The sequence below is a fragment of the Paralichthys olivaceus genome, chromosome 19 (genome assembly GCF_024713975.1).
Source record: "Paralichthys olivaceus isolate ysfri-2021 chromosome 19, ASM2471397v2, whole genome shotgun sequence".
In the NCBI taxonomy this organism is placed as follows: Eukaryota; Metazoa; Chordata; class Actinopteri; order Pleuronectiformes; family Paralichthyidae; genus Paralichthys; species Paralichthys olivaceus.
Genome location: NC_091111.1, coordinates 12,925,268 through 12,940,010, shown reverse-complemented (window position 1 = coordinate 12,940,010; position 14,743 = coordinate 12,925,268). Strand labels below are relative to the sequence as shown.

Sequence of the window (14,743 nt, the reverse complement as noted above, 5' to 3'; positions counted from 1 at the left end):
CCGGATATTGTGTAACAAAGCGGCATACATGAGCCTCCACACGCCACATGATGACATAAGTCTGTAGACGTAGATTTTGAAATGGTGTTACAACCATAAATCACACGTAAAGCTCACTGTGATCTGCAGCAGACATACACTTACTCAAGCCTCCCTGACATTTCCGGGTCCTGTGACTTATCAGGTGGTTGCCGGGCTGCAGCAGGAGGAGGAGGAGGTGGAGGAGGAGGAGAAGGAGGAGGAGGAGAAAAGTTGGGGGAAGACAAATGTAAACTCTGTTGCATCCACCCCCTCAGTTCCTGCACCGGCCCCTGTCCTCCGCTCCTCCGCCTGCAGGAAGCCTATGAGAGCGAGCCACAGAAAGCAGAAGTTGTGTTTGAGTTTCGTGAGTACGAGTCAGTGTCAGCATGGCCGGGGGCTCGGTGTCTGAGTGCAGGGAGTACCTCTTCAAAGTGCTGGTGATCGGGGAGCTGGGCGTCGGGAAGACCAGCATCATCAAGCGCTACGTGCACCAGCTCTTCTCGCAGCACTACAGGGCCACGATCGGGGTCGACTTCGCCCTGAAAGTCATCAACTGGGACAGCAAGACCCTGGTGCGGCTACAGCTGTGGGACATCGCAGGTAAGGAGGCGGAGGACACGCGTGGGTTCGCGGGATTTGTGCGCGTTGCCAAACAAAACCAGGTGCTGGATGTCAGGGATGGCCGCAGCTCAAAAGCTCCATCACACTCAGTCACTTATGTTGGAAGTTATTTGTTCTTTTCAACCTGTTGGATCCTCGGGCACACACAGTAAAATCAATGATGTGGAGTTTCCAACAAGGGACCGGTTGATCATGTCTGCTTGTTGTCTCTTCCACGTTATGATCATGGCAGCTCATAATTGCCAAAGGAATGTAGGTCACGTTGTAAGAGCTCACCCCCACCCACCCCTCTCAATGAGACTCACCATAATATTCTCAGGGGATCAGACTGTGTTCACACAGGCCCTCATGTGTCCTTCACACTGTGGTTTCCTTCTTATGTCCCTGTCTGTGTGTGGATACTCCCTGGTTAAACTTGAATGTCTGAAAGGATCCCCCCCCCCCCCCAAAAAAAAAAACATTTCTGTGACTTCTCCTCCGAGCTGCAGAACTTGGCACGCATGCACTCGCACACCAACCTGTGCATTCCAGCAGCTTTAGTAAGCAGGCCCGGAGAAACCTAAGCAGTGTAAATAGAAGTTCCACACACATGCGGGCGGCCTCGTTCAAACTCTCACTGTCTGTTTGTCATCTCCGGGTATCAAAATAAATATTGCACTGTTTAAAGGAGGAGGTGGGTGGGGGGGGTTTGAGAATGACATGTGTGAGAGGGGAAGTGAGCAAAGATGAGAAGCAGAGAGAGCAACGGTAGAGGCAGGCTCACTGCAGTTCAATCAGCAGAAAAGAGGGTGTGATGTGGGTGTGATGTTGGTGGGTGGGGAGTTTCTGTGATTTCCAGGTAGCCTCCATCTTTTAATGTTTTATTGAGTTATTTGACAAAAAAAACATCTGACATTAAGTCTTGTAAAATAGCTCGCTCACACAAACAAGAAATCACAAGGTTAAATATTTGGATGTATGTATTTTTTTATTAGCTCTAAAGATTGTGTCTTTCTTTAGGTGGAAACTTTGGACTTTACGTTACTGTAAAAAACTCTCTATGGTTGTTTTGTCAATCATGAGTTTGACCCGGTGAGTTAATTATTCTCTGAGAAGATGTCGTTCAGAGAAACTATTGTGGGTAAAGGGTTCTCATGTGAAGACTTTATGGATTCAGATTCTTCAGTGTGGAGCTGAGTTTCCAGCACTGGGTCCATTTTAGATTTGAATATAGATCATTTTTTAGCTCTCACGTAACAAGATCATGGTTTTATATATATGTAGGCCTATGTATATATTTAATATGTTTATTCCCAAACTAGACTTAATTCAGTTCTTTACAATGACGATATGATATGTCTCACACAAACAAACATAAGGCAGCCGTTTGTAGGACGGACTGTGCAAGCGCGGTATATGTGTCCTAATTCAGAGACCACATCCTTCTGAGTGCTTTTGAAGACACAAGAACAGGGTCTTTTCAGGCCAACCTATCCATTCACTGCCAGAATGAACAGGGAAAAAATGTGGGCGAACCAAACATGGTAATGTTTTAAGATGGAGTTCTAATTTTTTTTTTTATTCTATTGACAGAAGAAATGATTGTCTCTGCCTCTGGACATGTTCTATTCTTACTTTAGAACACGGATGTGCAGGTCCATCTTCTCCCTCAATCAAACAAACCTCATATGCTGAGACAGATCAGGACAGATGGTTAGAAGACTGCTGTTTTTATATTTATTCCCTCGCTTACAGCAGTGACAGAAAGGGGGCGGACAGTTGGATGTGAGTTGGGGTGTGTGTGTGTGGGGGGGGTGTCGCCAGAACAACTTGCATGTCTGTCACAGACTGATTGGCAGTGAGGGCTACGTTCCCCCGCCATCACTCAGTGAGCAGGGGCATTTGTGACTGAGCGCCGGGGAGGGCCGTCTGCCTGTCACAGCCAGACAGCCCTCGCTCAGAGGACCTGCAAGGGTAAATAAAACACTGCCGCACTTCCGCACTTAGATGGACTGATATCATTCATAGAGACAAGGGAACACGCTTGCACATATTGGGTGAACAGAGCCGTTTACATGCGCTCGCTCAGACCACGAAGATAGTTTGAGGTTAGATGACACAGATACAAAAACCTCATTTTTCACACCTACACCAAGGCCTGGCCTGAGGACACACGCAGCCTCGAATAAGCAATGAAAGGTGTGGGTGTGAAAGAGTGAAAGCTGGAGGTATATTTGCCAAGTCATTAAGAGCAGCCATTAAGCCATTTAATCGTCCAGGAAAGGAGGGGGAATTATCTTCTCTGCAACACGGAGAGCAACTTTAGAGATTCGTTGTCTTTTTACCAACCTTACTAATGATTACAGCCTGGGAGGAATGATAGTAATCAGGGGACTGTACAAGATTGAGGCACCATGGAAGTCAGTGTGAAGCTTGTGGCTCTCCCACCCCCTTTTCTCCCAGAATTGCTACTCTCCTGTGGATTCGTCTCAGCCAGTGGACAGGATGATTACCACCATGACACAGAGTAAAAATGGCAGCACCTTATAGGACCAAACATTCCTGCAGGAGCAGGAGGTTGCACATTATGGGATGTAAGCAGTGGCTCTCATCACAGTGGTAACCTTCAGTCCAGACAGAAAAACCTTGAACTCTTCTCCTGCTTCTCTCAAACAAAACTGTTTCCCAACGGGATCCAAAATGATCTGTTAACACAGGGAATCCTGAGCTTTCAACCTGGTAGTAGGGACCTGCCAAGAGGTCCAGGGTCAATCTGAGGGGGGGGCTCAAGGTGTTTAAAGGAACAATACAAACAAATTGTATTGGTGTTACTTTTGAATTGTATTTAGGGATGGGTTTTTTTTTACCATTTTCAATTTCTAGAAATCGATAAAGTTGTATAAATGTAAAATAAAAAAGGATCCAAATAATGATTTCTATCATCAATCAATGATCTTATTAAATTGGAGCAGTGAGGTTAACATATATGATTTGTAGGGTTTATAAAATGGCCTCAAACCCAAAGATAATTTCACCATCATTTGAGAATAAGACAAACAAGAAAACAGGCCATGTTTTTTGCTTGAAAACAACAAATTATCAAATCATGAATTTATCAATTAATTGTTTCAGCTCTGTCATGGGCACTGCTGAGAGAAACCTAAACACTGCCAAACAAATCAGTGTGATGAACGCACACGATGCCACGACTGAAGAACTGAAACTGCAACATAACCAGCAGATAGCAGAAAACACAATGTACAGGTTAGTGACAGAGTAAAATAAAAAACATTAGGTCTCCGAGAGAGGTGTTGGGCCACCACGATGCCTTCTGATCAACTCCACTGATCCTCCGCTTTGTTTTGAAGAATCTGGATTTACTTCTTCACTTATTTAATTTGCTACTGATTTGTATACACTGTATGATTAGTGGTTAAATTGACTGTTTCCTGTTCTTCTTGTAACAGTGGATTTCCCAGATCTATTTTTATACACGAACTCTCCAAAATGTCCAGACCCAACTTTCCAGAGATTGCTTTTCACATGTGAAGAACACAACAGGAGACTTTCCGTGTTATATCCTCAACTCTCCGGGTAAAGCATAGTGTCAGTACTAAAAGCTCTCGAATCTTGTGGTCTTTCCGTGTCGCCATAGGTTTCTTCTACATGTAGGGGACTTCTTTTTCATCCTGAGATATTTATTATTCTTCAAACACGCCCACATTTTCTTGATATACTCTCACATGGGCTCACATGGACATTCCCTGGACATTTGACTTGAGGGGGGGGCTGTCCAGAGCAGCTGACCTGGACATCTGTGTGCTCACATATAACTCCTCAGGGTAATTTCAAGAGAATGTCAGAACATTAGCTTTAGTAATTAAATGGTAAACACAGAGTATCCTGGTGGGGTCCAACAGCCGTGTGTAATAATTCTTCTTAATATTCCACAAATATTATCATTTTGAGCTTAAATTCTCCGACCCTGTGCCGAGGCTTTACGTTGCTCAGCCCCCACAAACCCTCCATTTGAAAGTGTGGGGGGGGGGCAGGGTAATACCACTTAGAGGTTGAGGATTTTCCCTCAATTCAGACTCTGTTCGGAGCCGTAGTAAGCTGTAAGTCACTTCTCACATGCTGCTCAGAGAAATCCGAACGTGCCAGTCATGTGGTCCTCAGTCTCTCTCGTGCTGGAGTCTACCTTAACGACCGAACCCTGTGCTGCTCTTTGTTATTCTAATGTTGGCGGGGGGCGAGTGGGGAAGTTTCTCAGGCACTTCCCCCCCCCGACAACAGACGGGAGGCTGCTGCTGCTGCTGCCTTGTCTGGCTTGGACAGTTTCTATGGTAACCCACCCACAGGATAGCAATATGTACGACCGTAGAGGAAACTGGGGTTGCTAGGGCTATGGATAATGATGAGACTTTGCTTTCTGTCTGTTTCTCCCACACAGCAAACAGAGATGATACGGTGGCTGCAGCTAAACCATTTCTTTTTCATCTGCTGGTTCCATAACTGAAGGTTTCTCATGTTCGTAACCGCAGAGCCTAATTGTACTTGAGGTCATGCACCGGTATTCATCAGCGCAGTGGACCCAACTGAAATATCTTTGAAATTCTACACTAGCTCACTGTCTCTCTTTCCGGACTGACTCACACTCCGTTAGTTTGGCCGTTGCCTCATGTTGAGCACATGTCTTTGTTCCCTCCTGCAGTCTCATGCTCCTCTGTGGTATTCACTGGGTAAATACTCCATTGTTCATAGAGCTCATTCCATTCCTGCATTTTACACTGATTGGGTTAGCAGTGTATGACACACATTGACACATGCTTATAGAATAATTTTTTCTGCTGTATTCAGAAAGAGACGTCTTCTTGGGTGACGGTGACAGCATTAAAAAGAACATTATCTTTTGAGAAACAAGGATTAAGAACCAAGATACAGCAGAAGAATAGAAAACCATTACAATGATCACTATCAACTTTATTGACAACTGTCTCTGAACTGTAGGAATTATAATGTTGCCATGGCGACATATCATTCCCCAGGAAACAGGAAGCTATTTTTTAAGGTTGCTTGGCATGCTTGAAAACTCACCATGTTTGGCACACACTTCAGAGCACACACTTCAGAAGGCCTAGAAGGTGGAAGTTCATTACTTGGCCTCTGTGTGGTAAGATGCCTCGCAAGCACCCCCCTTTAAATTTCAATGACATCGCCGAGATGTTTTGAAAAAGTCTGTCGGGTCCACAAACTAAATCCAACAACAGGAAGTCCACAATTTAGAATTTAGTGTAACATTTCTTGGAAAATTTTGTCTACTCATCCTTGCCAAAATACACAAATTGCCTAAATTTTTATCAGCTTATTCTTACAGTCTTCGTCCATGTGTTTAAGATGCTGCTTGCAGGTTTATTTCACATTACTGTGTTTACTGAAGTGCTCGTGTTTTAACAATATGATACAAACCAATGAAAATGAATAATTAATGAAGCGATAACTCGATCAACTGAAAATTACGCTTTTCTAACAAACTTCTTAAATGTGATATTTTGCTCCTTTTCACAGTTTTATATTATTGTAAATTGAATTGCTGTTGGTTAAATAATAAACTCTGGAAAACTGTGAATCACACACACACACACAATCTCAAATCTTGATGGAAAAGCAGCAGAAAGAATAATAATCTTATATAATCTGCCCCTTTTTCCCAAGACATTAATTAACAAAGCAAATAATTCACTAGGACTCGGTTTAGTAAAGACAGGAGAATGATTTTCCAGGAGTTATAGCACTTGAGAGTTCTGGCACCATTGGATTTGCTGTCATTTAATGTGAGTGACTTCTGTGTGAATCCTCAGCATGTAATCGATACCCCAATTAACACATTACCCCCTACAACACTCACGTGTGCACTTGTGCCGCTGCAATCACTTCGGTGACATCGATTGATATGATCACACATACAGATCACACATACAGTACAACCAGCGTCACCTGTGGTTCTAGCTTTCTTTCTGAAACTGACCTGCAGTGATTGAGCCTCTGCGAGTAAAGACCTGCTGCAGCACCCTGAAGCTGCACCACCACTGCTGCACAAACAGCTGTTCACTTGTTTATTCGCCTGTGAACGTGAGAATCAGTCTTAATTGCCGGGGACCTGAGCTAACTGTTGTCTTGATTGACAAAACCACTTCCGTTGATGAGTCCCAGTCGCTGCAGCTACAGAGCCCTGGCCTTTTTTTTTTTAGCATTGATCGCATCTCATGTCCAAACAGCCAAATTCAACACTGCACTTCCTTGGGCACTTAAAAATTTGTAGGTTTTTGAGATATGCGTTCCTAATACAGACAGAAGGAGCCAGAGATTCTGAACATATTCACGTTTTCCTCAGTATTGTCCCTTTGTTACACAGTTATGTTAGAAGCAGGTAACCTTTAAATAGAATAAGTCTAAGAATCTTCTCTTAAAATTGTGGAGCCAGTCATTTAATTTATACTTTTTCCTCCACTCCACTGGATGTATGAGCACCACAAGGGCTGGAAATGAAAGAGCCTTATTTCAGTCTATCGGCCCTTTATCTCATTGTGTCGTGTCTCTGGTGGATTTACCTGGGGTTATCTCTGCTAAAATTAGACTCTCAATTATGAGCAATTACTGTCAGGCCTGTGGGCCCCACAGTGTATTCGCTCTCCTGCTCACGCCGGCACTCTACCACGCCACTCCTGCGTGGTCGGGTAAGTACCTACAGTAAAGTGAAAGTAGGGAGGCTGCACTCACAGTTCCTCAAACCCTTTCCTGGTTCATGTTGTATTTTGTAAGTTGACTCTGGTGGAGTTTAACTGTGTAATGATTACACTCACCCTTTAGACGCTTCAATTGGAGCGGGGCAGTAAAAATATGTGCTAAATCTGTCAAAAGCTACTGAACCTCTAGATATCAGAAACCTGATATATAATAGCAGAGACTGGAACCAAAGTAAATTAAGGCATTAGCTGAAAACTAGTGTAAATCTGCCCAAACGTCTGTGGATGCTGTTGCAGGTGCGTTTACGTCAGCAAACTTAACTCACATGAACATACCTCAGTAACTGAATTAACCTATTTAACCACATGAAGCTAAAAACAGGAACCATGCGCTTATTCAACACGATGTCTGTGAAACTATTTCTACCTGAGGAAAAAACACTTCTGTCATCAAAAAATAGACCATAATCCTCCATCTAATGTTTAATATAAATGTGTTTTTGTGGTTTTCTGTCTAAAATATATATAGTATATGTGTCATTTTTGTAAGCTGCTGACACGAAGATGATTTTTGTCTTTGGAACATTCTCCACAACTGTCTGTTTTCATTTTACATTCGCAACAGAAGAGTGCCTGAGTCACAGATTATCATCCCAGCGACAGCCTTCTCATCCCGCACTCGGTTCCTCTGGCTTCAGGCAGCGTTGACACACCTAACTGTCGAGGCATGCAGGGAATGAGTGAGCATCACAGGGCCCATATTTTTCAGTAAAAAAATAACCTAATAATCTTTGGTTGCATTCGAGGTAACTAAATAATCACGGCGGACATGCGACGTGTGGTCAACCCATAAGACGGTGTTGTCCTGCTGATCACTGCTCTGCTAAACCACTGTTCTCCAATGATCCTCACACATTGTGTGACTTGACGTGATCAGGCTTTAGGGCATGTCTGAGTGATGTTCCTGGAATTATTGTCTCACTTCAAGACTCTTATTTCCTCTTTGATTTTAAATGTGATACTGAAAGCATCAACATGTCCATGGAAATTTCAATTGGTTATGATTATGTAACTTCTCCATAGTTACAAATGAAAACACAATAGCACCTCAAATACAAAGAAATACAACAAGCAGTTCCAAAATAAACACTGCAAATCGTCACTGTTGTGTGGCAACTGAAGTCTCTTCCCTGGCTGATAAACCTTTGAGGAGTTGATATGATCCGACTAAATCAGGAGATCAATTTGAGGAATAAAACCAAAAAGTGGTTTTATTGTGTTAAAGAAGAATCCTTCTAAGATTGATGGAGACCCCATCTCTCTCTGGTAATTCCCCTCAGATCGTCGAAGGAAACGACTTCAGAGAATGGGCTTATTATCATGGCAGATTATTTCGGCCATTGAGCGGAATAGCCCCATGGCCAATAAAGGAAAGTAGGTTGAATAGGAGCCATCACTGTCCTCATGATTATTTTTGGCCACATAAAGAACAGAAAATGAGAATGAAGTATTGAACGTCTAAATTCAATCTACTGCAACCAAGCAGATATACACATTTAGTTTGGACTTTGAGACCGTTTTGGTGATTTGACTCAGATTTTGAACCATAATCTACTTTGATGGATTCATCACAACCACATAATTAAACAAAACATAATTCACTAACCCAAAGCTTTGTCACTTACCTTACGAGTGCTTCTCTTCCTGTGTCCGCAGGTCAGGAACGATTTGGGAACATGACGCGGGTGTACTACAAAGAGGCCGTGGGGGCGTTCGTGGTTTTCGACGTGACGCGGGGCTCCACCTTTGAAGCCGTGTCCAAGTGGAAGCACGACCTGGACAGCAAGGTGAAGCTGGCTAACGGCAACCCCATCCCCTCGGTGCTGCTCGCCAATAAATGTGACCAGAAGAAGGAGAGCTCCAACAACACGACGCTAATGGACAATTTCTGCAAAGAGACTGGATTTCTGGGCTGGTTTGAAACATCTGCTAAGGTGAGATAACAATACACAGGAGAAAAAAATATAAATAACAGACATGAAACAGACCCATGTGATTTTAATACATTACTCTAAAGTCTGACAAAAGACACAACCAATAAATAAGAAAGTAATAAATACTTTAGATAATGTTTCCCCAGTACCTTTTTTATGTTTATGTGTTGATTCTACATTTTAAACCAGCGATCATCAGCACAACATTACCACAGTTGTGCTTGTGGAAAATCGGACATAGTGAGAGCTTTGAAGTCCACATAGTGGCGTCGTAAGGAGCCACCAGACTTCAATTGTGAGGATATTTTTTGTCATTTTACTGAATGGCTTCTTTGTTCCTCGTGGAAAACAGGAAATATTCAGAGGTTCACACGTGGCCCTATCTGAATGGTGTAGTGAAACTGTGGTGATTGTGAAACGGAAACATGTTGTAATGTTTTTTTTCATGCTTTGAAACTGATTCAATTGTGGTTTTAATGCAAAAAATGATAAAATAACGAAATGGAGTGCACCAAAGTGAAATGACTGAATGACAGCTGGGATTTCGTGAAATGAAATTTATGTGAAGCATGTTTTTTTTTGTGTTTTTTTTGTTATCGTCCTGCTGTCTCGGCCGTTCATGCATAACATTAACGGACGTTTATCTTCCCGACCAGTGAGAAAGATCTGTCAGACAGCTGGTGTGATATGGTATCACATGACGTTGATTGATGTTGTAGCCCAGAGCTGCGAGGGTTGGAGGGGCGGGGCTCCGAGAGATAATGTGCCGCAATGTTTTTCCTCAACTTAGGTCATGGTGTCACAGGATTGGTGATGCCGCGTTTGTGTGTTTACACTGTGCGGAGGTTCGATGTTCGATCTGTCGCTCGTTTCATTTGTGGTTCAGTTTGAGTTTGTACATTTAATTAAATCTAAATTAGCTTAAAGCATCGGAAGAAGCGGTAATGTATTAATATATAATATAGTCGTGTCCAGAACGTTTCCTGTCAATGTTGAAGTGTGTCATTATTATTAGTAGTATTATTGATCATTAATATTATTGGTCATACATCAGGAGCATGTCTGAAAACAGCTGTAGTGGTGGAAGTAATAAGAAAGCTTAACAAATACCTTGAAAACTTACAGCTGTACCTCCTTCCTTTCTACACTTGTGTGCTGTAAAGCTCTCTTCTACTTCCTGTCAGAATGATCCGCAGGTAACTGTGGGAGGACGCAGGTTTGGCATCTGCTTGTGTCAACTCACACTCATAAATTACAACCTTTGAATGCAGCAGTTTTACCTGGTGAGGGTTTGAAATCCTCATCTCTCCAACTATGAGACTCCAGAACTTGTTTCCCCTTCATGGTGCTGTCGTTCTAGGGATTGTTTACAGATGCTTGGAAACACACACTTGGAAACGCACATGCTCGTGTTTATTGCTTCCAAGTTGAAGATTGTTGAAGGTTAGCCAGCCAGAGTTAACTTTATTTGCTCATAACCTTAGGCTCTGCAGCTGTGTCACGTGCTGTGTCATGTGAAGTGTGTGAGTGTTGTGTGCAAAGTCTTTCTGCTTGTTTCCTTTCTTTGAGTGCAGCAACATCATATTACAGTTTTGTGTGAACCCACAAGAACACGTGATTGTAATTCTGTTTCTGAGCAGTGCACAATGTTTGAAGGGACAAAACACAAAAATCATGAATGTGAATTCTAAACAATCTAAGGGAGATGACATGCAGGTATTGAGGGGTGGTTATTTTAAAACATCTTATTTAAGAGGAAACTCTTGTTCTGATTGGTTCACAAGTCTTGAATGAATCAAGGGGGTTGAAACGTGACACAGACGGTGCTCATGATAATCATGGGGTTGTTATTCCCATGCACCAGCAGTTAATCAAGATTTGAGGCAGCAGTGGCCTGAAGATTAGAGAAGAGAGCTTGTGACCAGAAAGTCAGCGGTTCAATACGCAGACTGACAGGGTTAAATCTGGGTGGGAAAAACAGCACTTGCCCCTCCCTCATCCACACTACTTTGGTTCCTTTGAGCAAGGTTCTTAACCCCTGAGTGCTCGGTAGCCATCAGGTCAGACTGTCGTTGTACTCGGCTGCTTCCTGGTGAATGTGGTCAGGGTTCACAGCCCTAAGTGAACAGAGCTTTTTAAAAATGCTGTCGTTATTTATAGGAGCAGTTTAATTCCTTTCTTAAATAATAAGGTTTTAGGTTTGGTTCTTTAGTTCCTTCCTCATCTGTTTGCCTTTAACCAAGGCCAGGCCTTTGTTAGCGCAGAAGAATATTCATATTCATTATTTGCTCAACCCAAGGGATGAAAGCTTTTGGCAACAGTATGAAGGACAAAAGCAGATGCAGTTTTTTTTACCTCGTCTTGGCTCTGGAAAACGTCTCTGGTTCTCTTCAGACAATAACATGCAACGTGGGTGATCTGATCTCAAGTGGACGGTTCGTCAGCTCACACCTTAGAATTCATCTCCACATGTGTCGGTCCTCTATCTGTGTTCGCTCATATTGTTACCTGTTTAGGACCTTTTCCACTAATAAACAGTCCTTGTCAGGACTTGTCGACCTCACAGGGACCAAATTCCAGTCCTAATGAGACATAACATGATTTCTGTGGTCCTGGTTAGGTTTAGGGGTAAGATGTGAATCATGTGTAGTTCACGGGTAGGCGTGAATTGGTCGTGGTTTGGCTGAGGTTAGGTTAAAAACGTACCCTTCTGATGAGTGATACAGGGGCACAGACACTAAAGGTTGTGGTTAAGCTGCCCACAATAAATGGAAGTCAGTACAAAGTCCTCGTAGTGATAGCTGTGCAAACCTGTGATGCAAGTGTGTGTGTGTGTGGAAGGTCAAAGAGGGTTTGAATGGATCAATGCATCACGCACAGCTCTACAATGAAATTAAGATTAAAATAATATTAAATCAATATTTGGCGTTGGTCAGTGTTGATATCATGAGAAAAGAGTCGCCACTCGCTCCTCCGGTAGCCCATGTGACACAATGACGTACATGCTGCAGAAGAAAGTTAAGGTCATACGTGGCCCGAACCAATGTGAGGTGATCCAATCTCAGTGCGTCATGGATACGTTAGACAAATGTTAATACCAAGTCTGAACAAGTCTGAACAGGCTGCCTCATATAAAGGGGTTTAGTGGCAGTTCTGAAAAGAGGAACTACAGCGTCTATAAAACCCTGTGATGCCTCCTATTAAACCCACTGTCGTTTCCTACAAGCGTTGACAGGCAAACAGGAACAAGGATGGGGGGGGAACTAACGTCTGCACTGTCACTAAGTATTTTATCACCTCTCTGACACACTGTTGTGACCTTTTCGCAGGACAACATCAACGTGGACGAGGCAGCGCGCTTCCTGGTAGAGAACATCTTGGCCAACGACAAAGGTTTGCCGTACGAGGAGAGCAACGGTGACCGGATCAAACTGGACCAGGAGACTGTGGCTGCTGAGAGCAAGTCGGGCTGCTGCTAACACTCGATCCACTCGCACCACCTCCCTTCGGCAGGGTACAGTGCCCTTGCCCTTCCCCGCGGCTCTCGGCCCTCGACTGCAGCCTCTCACAGGAATATGAATTTTTGGGTCCTCAAAGCTCCGGGTAGTTCTCCTCCCTGCAACGCTGCACATCCAAGTTTCTGTCCACATCTCCCCCTAAAGGCCATAAACAGAAGCCCAGTTTTATCTGTTGCCTTCACCGTGCTGTTTCCCTCTTCCCCCACCACGTCTCCAAACCACAGGGGTTTTTGATTATTGTGTTTATCTCGTCACATATTCTCCTGACTGTGTATTATAACGTCAACTATGAACTCTACTCAACCTTCCACACTTGAACCCTTCAACTCCTGCCATTGCCCTACAGCCAGTGAAGGATTGTACGACACCTGTGAAGGGGTGGAAAACTACGCACAACACTGAGAAACACAAAAACATCCTGTAGCCCCTTTGGTCCATTTCCTCCCAGCGTCTCTCACTACTAAAACACTTTCAGTCTTTCATCAGTTAACATGGATGTTGCTGCCCCTCGAGAATCATCTTACAGCACACTCATGTTTGTGTGAAAAGCATCACAGCTTAGTGTTACTGTAGCATTCGTCATTGTTGTTGTGAATTGTTGTCTTTATGGCGTATTTTCTCTCAAATTATGTGCTATTATACACTTTTGTTTTCCCACGTTTTTAATATCACGGTTGGTCTCACTTTTCATTTTTCACTCAAACACTGACAGATACAGTATTTCAGAAAAAAAAACCTCTAACGACACTGAGAAATCTTTATTTGATTGTCAACCAGTAAAAAAAAAAATGTAGATCTGATTTACAGTATGTGTTTTTTGTGCTGAGTCGTGAGATTGAAAAAAATCCAACAGAGAACGATGCTCTCTTGTACATATGGAAGGTAATCTGTTAAAAAGTGTTCGGATAAAATATGAAGGATTTTTTTTAACATGGAGATGAAATAAAGTTTACATGTGAAAAAATACATAAAATCTACACAGCAAAGAAGAATAAACATTTTAACAGATTTGTGTTGTGTTGTAGTAATGAGCCTGTCTAATCACATGTTTATCTAGTTAATTAAATGTGTTTATCCTATGTATTTATATAAGCAGTAACAAACTATGTGGATGAGTAAATGATGCCTGAACCATATATTATACCTAAATCTCAGTATTTGGCTCGAATACAGTATAAACATTTTGTTTCCCTGTGTGGATTTTACATCTTATTTTCCCAAGCAGATGTTTCAGATTATAAAAGTATAATAGTTTTTACTGGCACGCAAAACATCAAGTCAGTTTAGCTGGGATTATTCTAATAGTAACACATTTCTTATAGGCATTATGAACACTAATGCCTGCTGCTGCTAATTGCAGGTTCTTGGAACTTGGATTTAAAATGGCAGTGAAATTGGTATGGCAGAATTTCTGCACCAACACGTATGGATGAGAAATGTTAGAGTACATGGTACAGAGTGTATTTGATATATTGATTGCCTATATCATTTAACAGTTTCATACTGAACACACATCATACACACTCTGTTGGCAAAGTCGTCAGGGGTAATGTAAGGATTCAGTATCTCACCTAAAGACTCTTCAGAATGAAGACATCAATTGATAAACAGCCCTGAATCTTTTCTAACCTAATATAAAGCACAGATTAATGACTAATAGCCAAATGAGTTTAACTTCCACAACTTCAGAAGTCTAGATTCTACATTCTTGTACATTGTATAATGAAAAGTGTCCATTGGTAAAGTTGATCAGTGTGCATGTACACAAAAAGAACCCTATAGCTGTATTGTTAAATGTTCCTGGAAGAAACTCTCAGCACAAAGAACAATGGATAAAACTGTATGTGTGAAAATTACAACTCCT

The 14,743-nt window shown here is 42.5% G+C and overlaps 1 protein-coding gene across 1 annotated transcript; it reads left to right on the top strand.

Annotated features, from left to right (window-relative positions):
* The first annotated feature begins 125 nt into the window (after positions 1-125).
* On the top strand, positions 126-13,887 carry rab32a (RAB32a, member RAS oncogene family). Its single transcript, XM_020097618.2, has 3 exons — positions 126-621; positions 9,084-9,361; positions 12,691-13,887. Exons 1-3 carry the CDS (start codon positions 408-410, stop codon positions 12,838-12,840), a joined length of 642 nt encoding a protein of 213 aa, XP_019953177.1. The 5' UTR covers positions 126-407; the 3' UTR covers positions 12,841-13,887.
* The last annotated feature ends 856 nt before the right edge of the window (positions 13,888-14,743 follow it).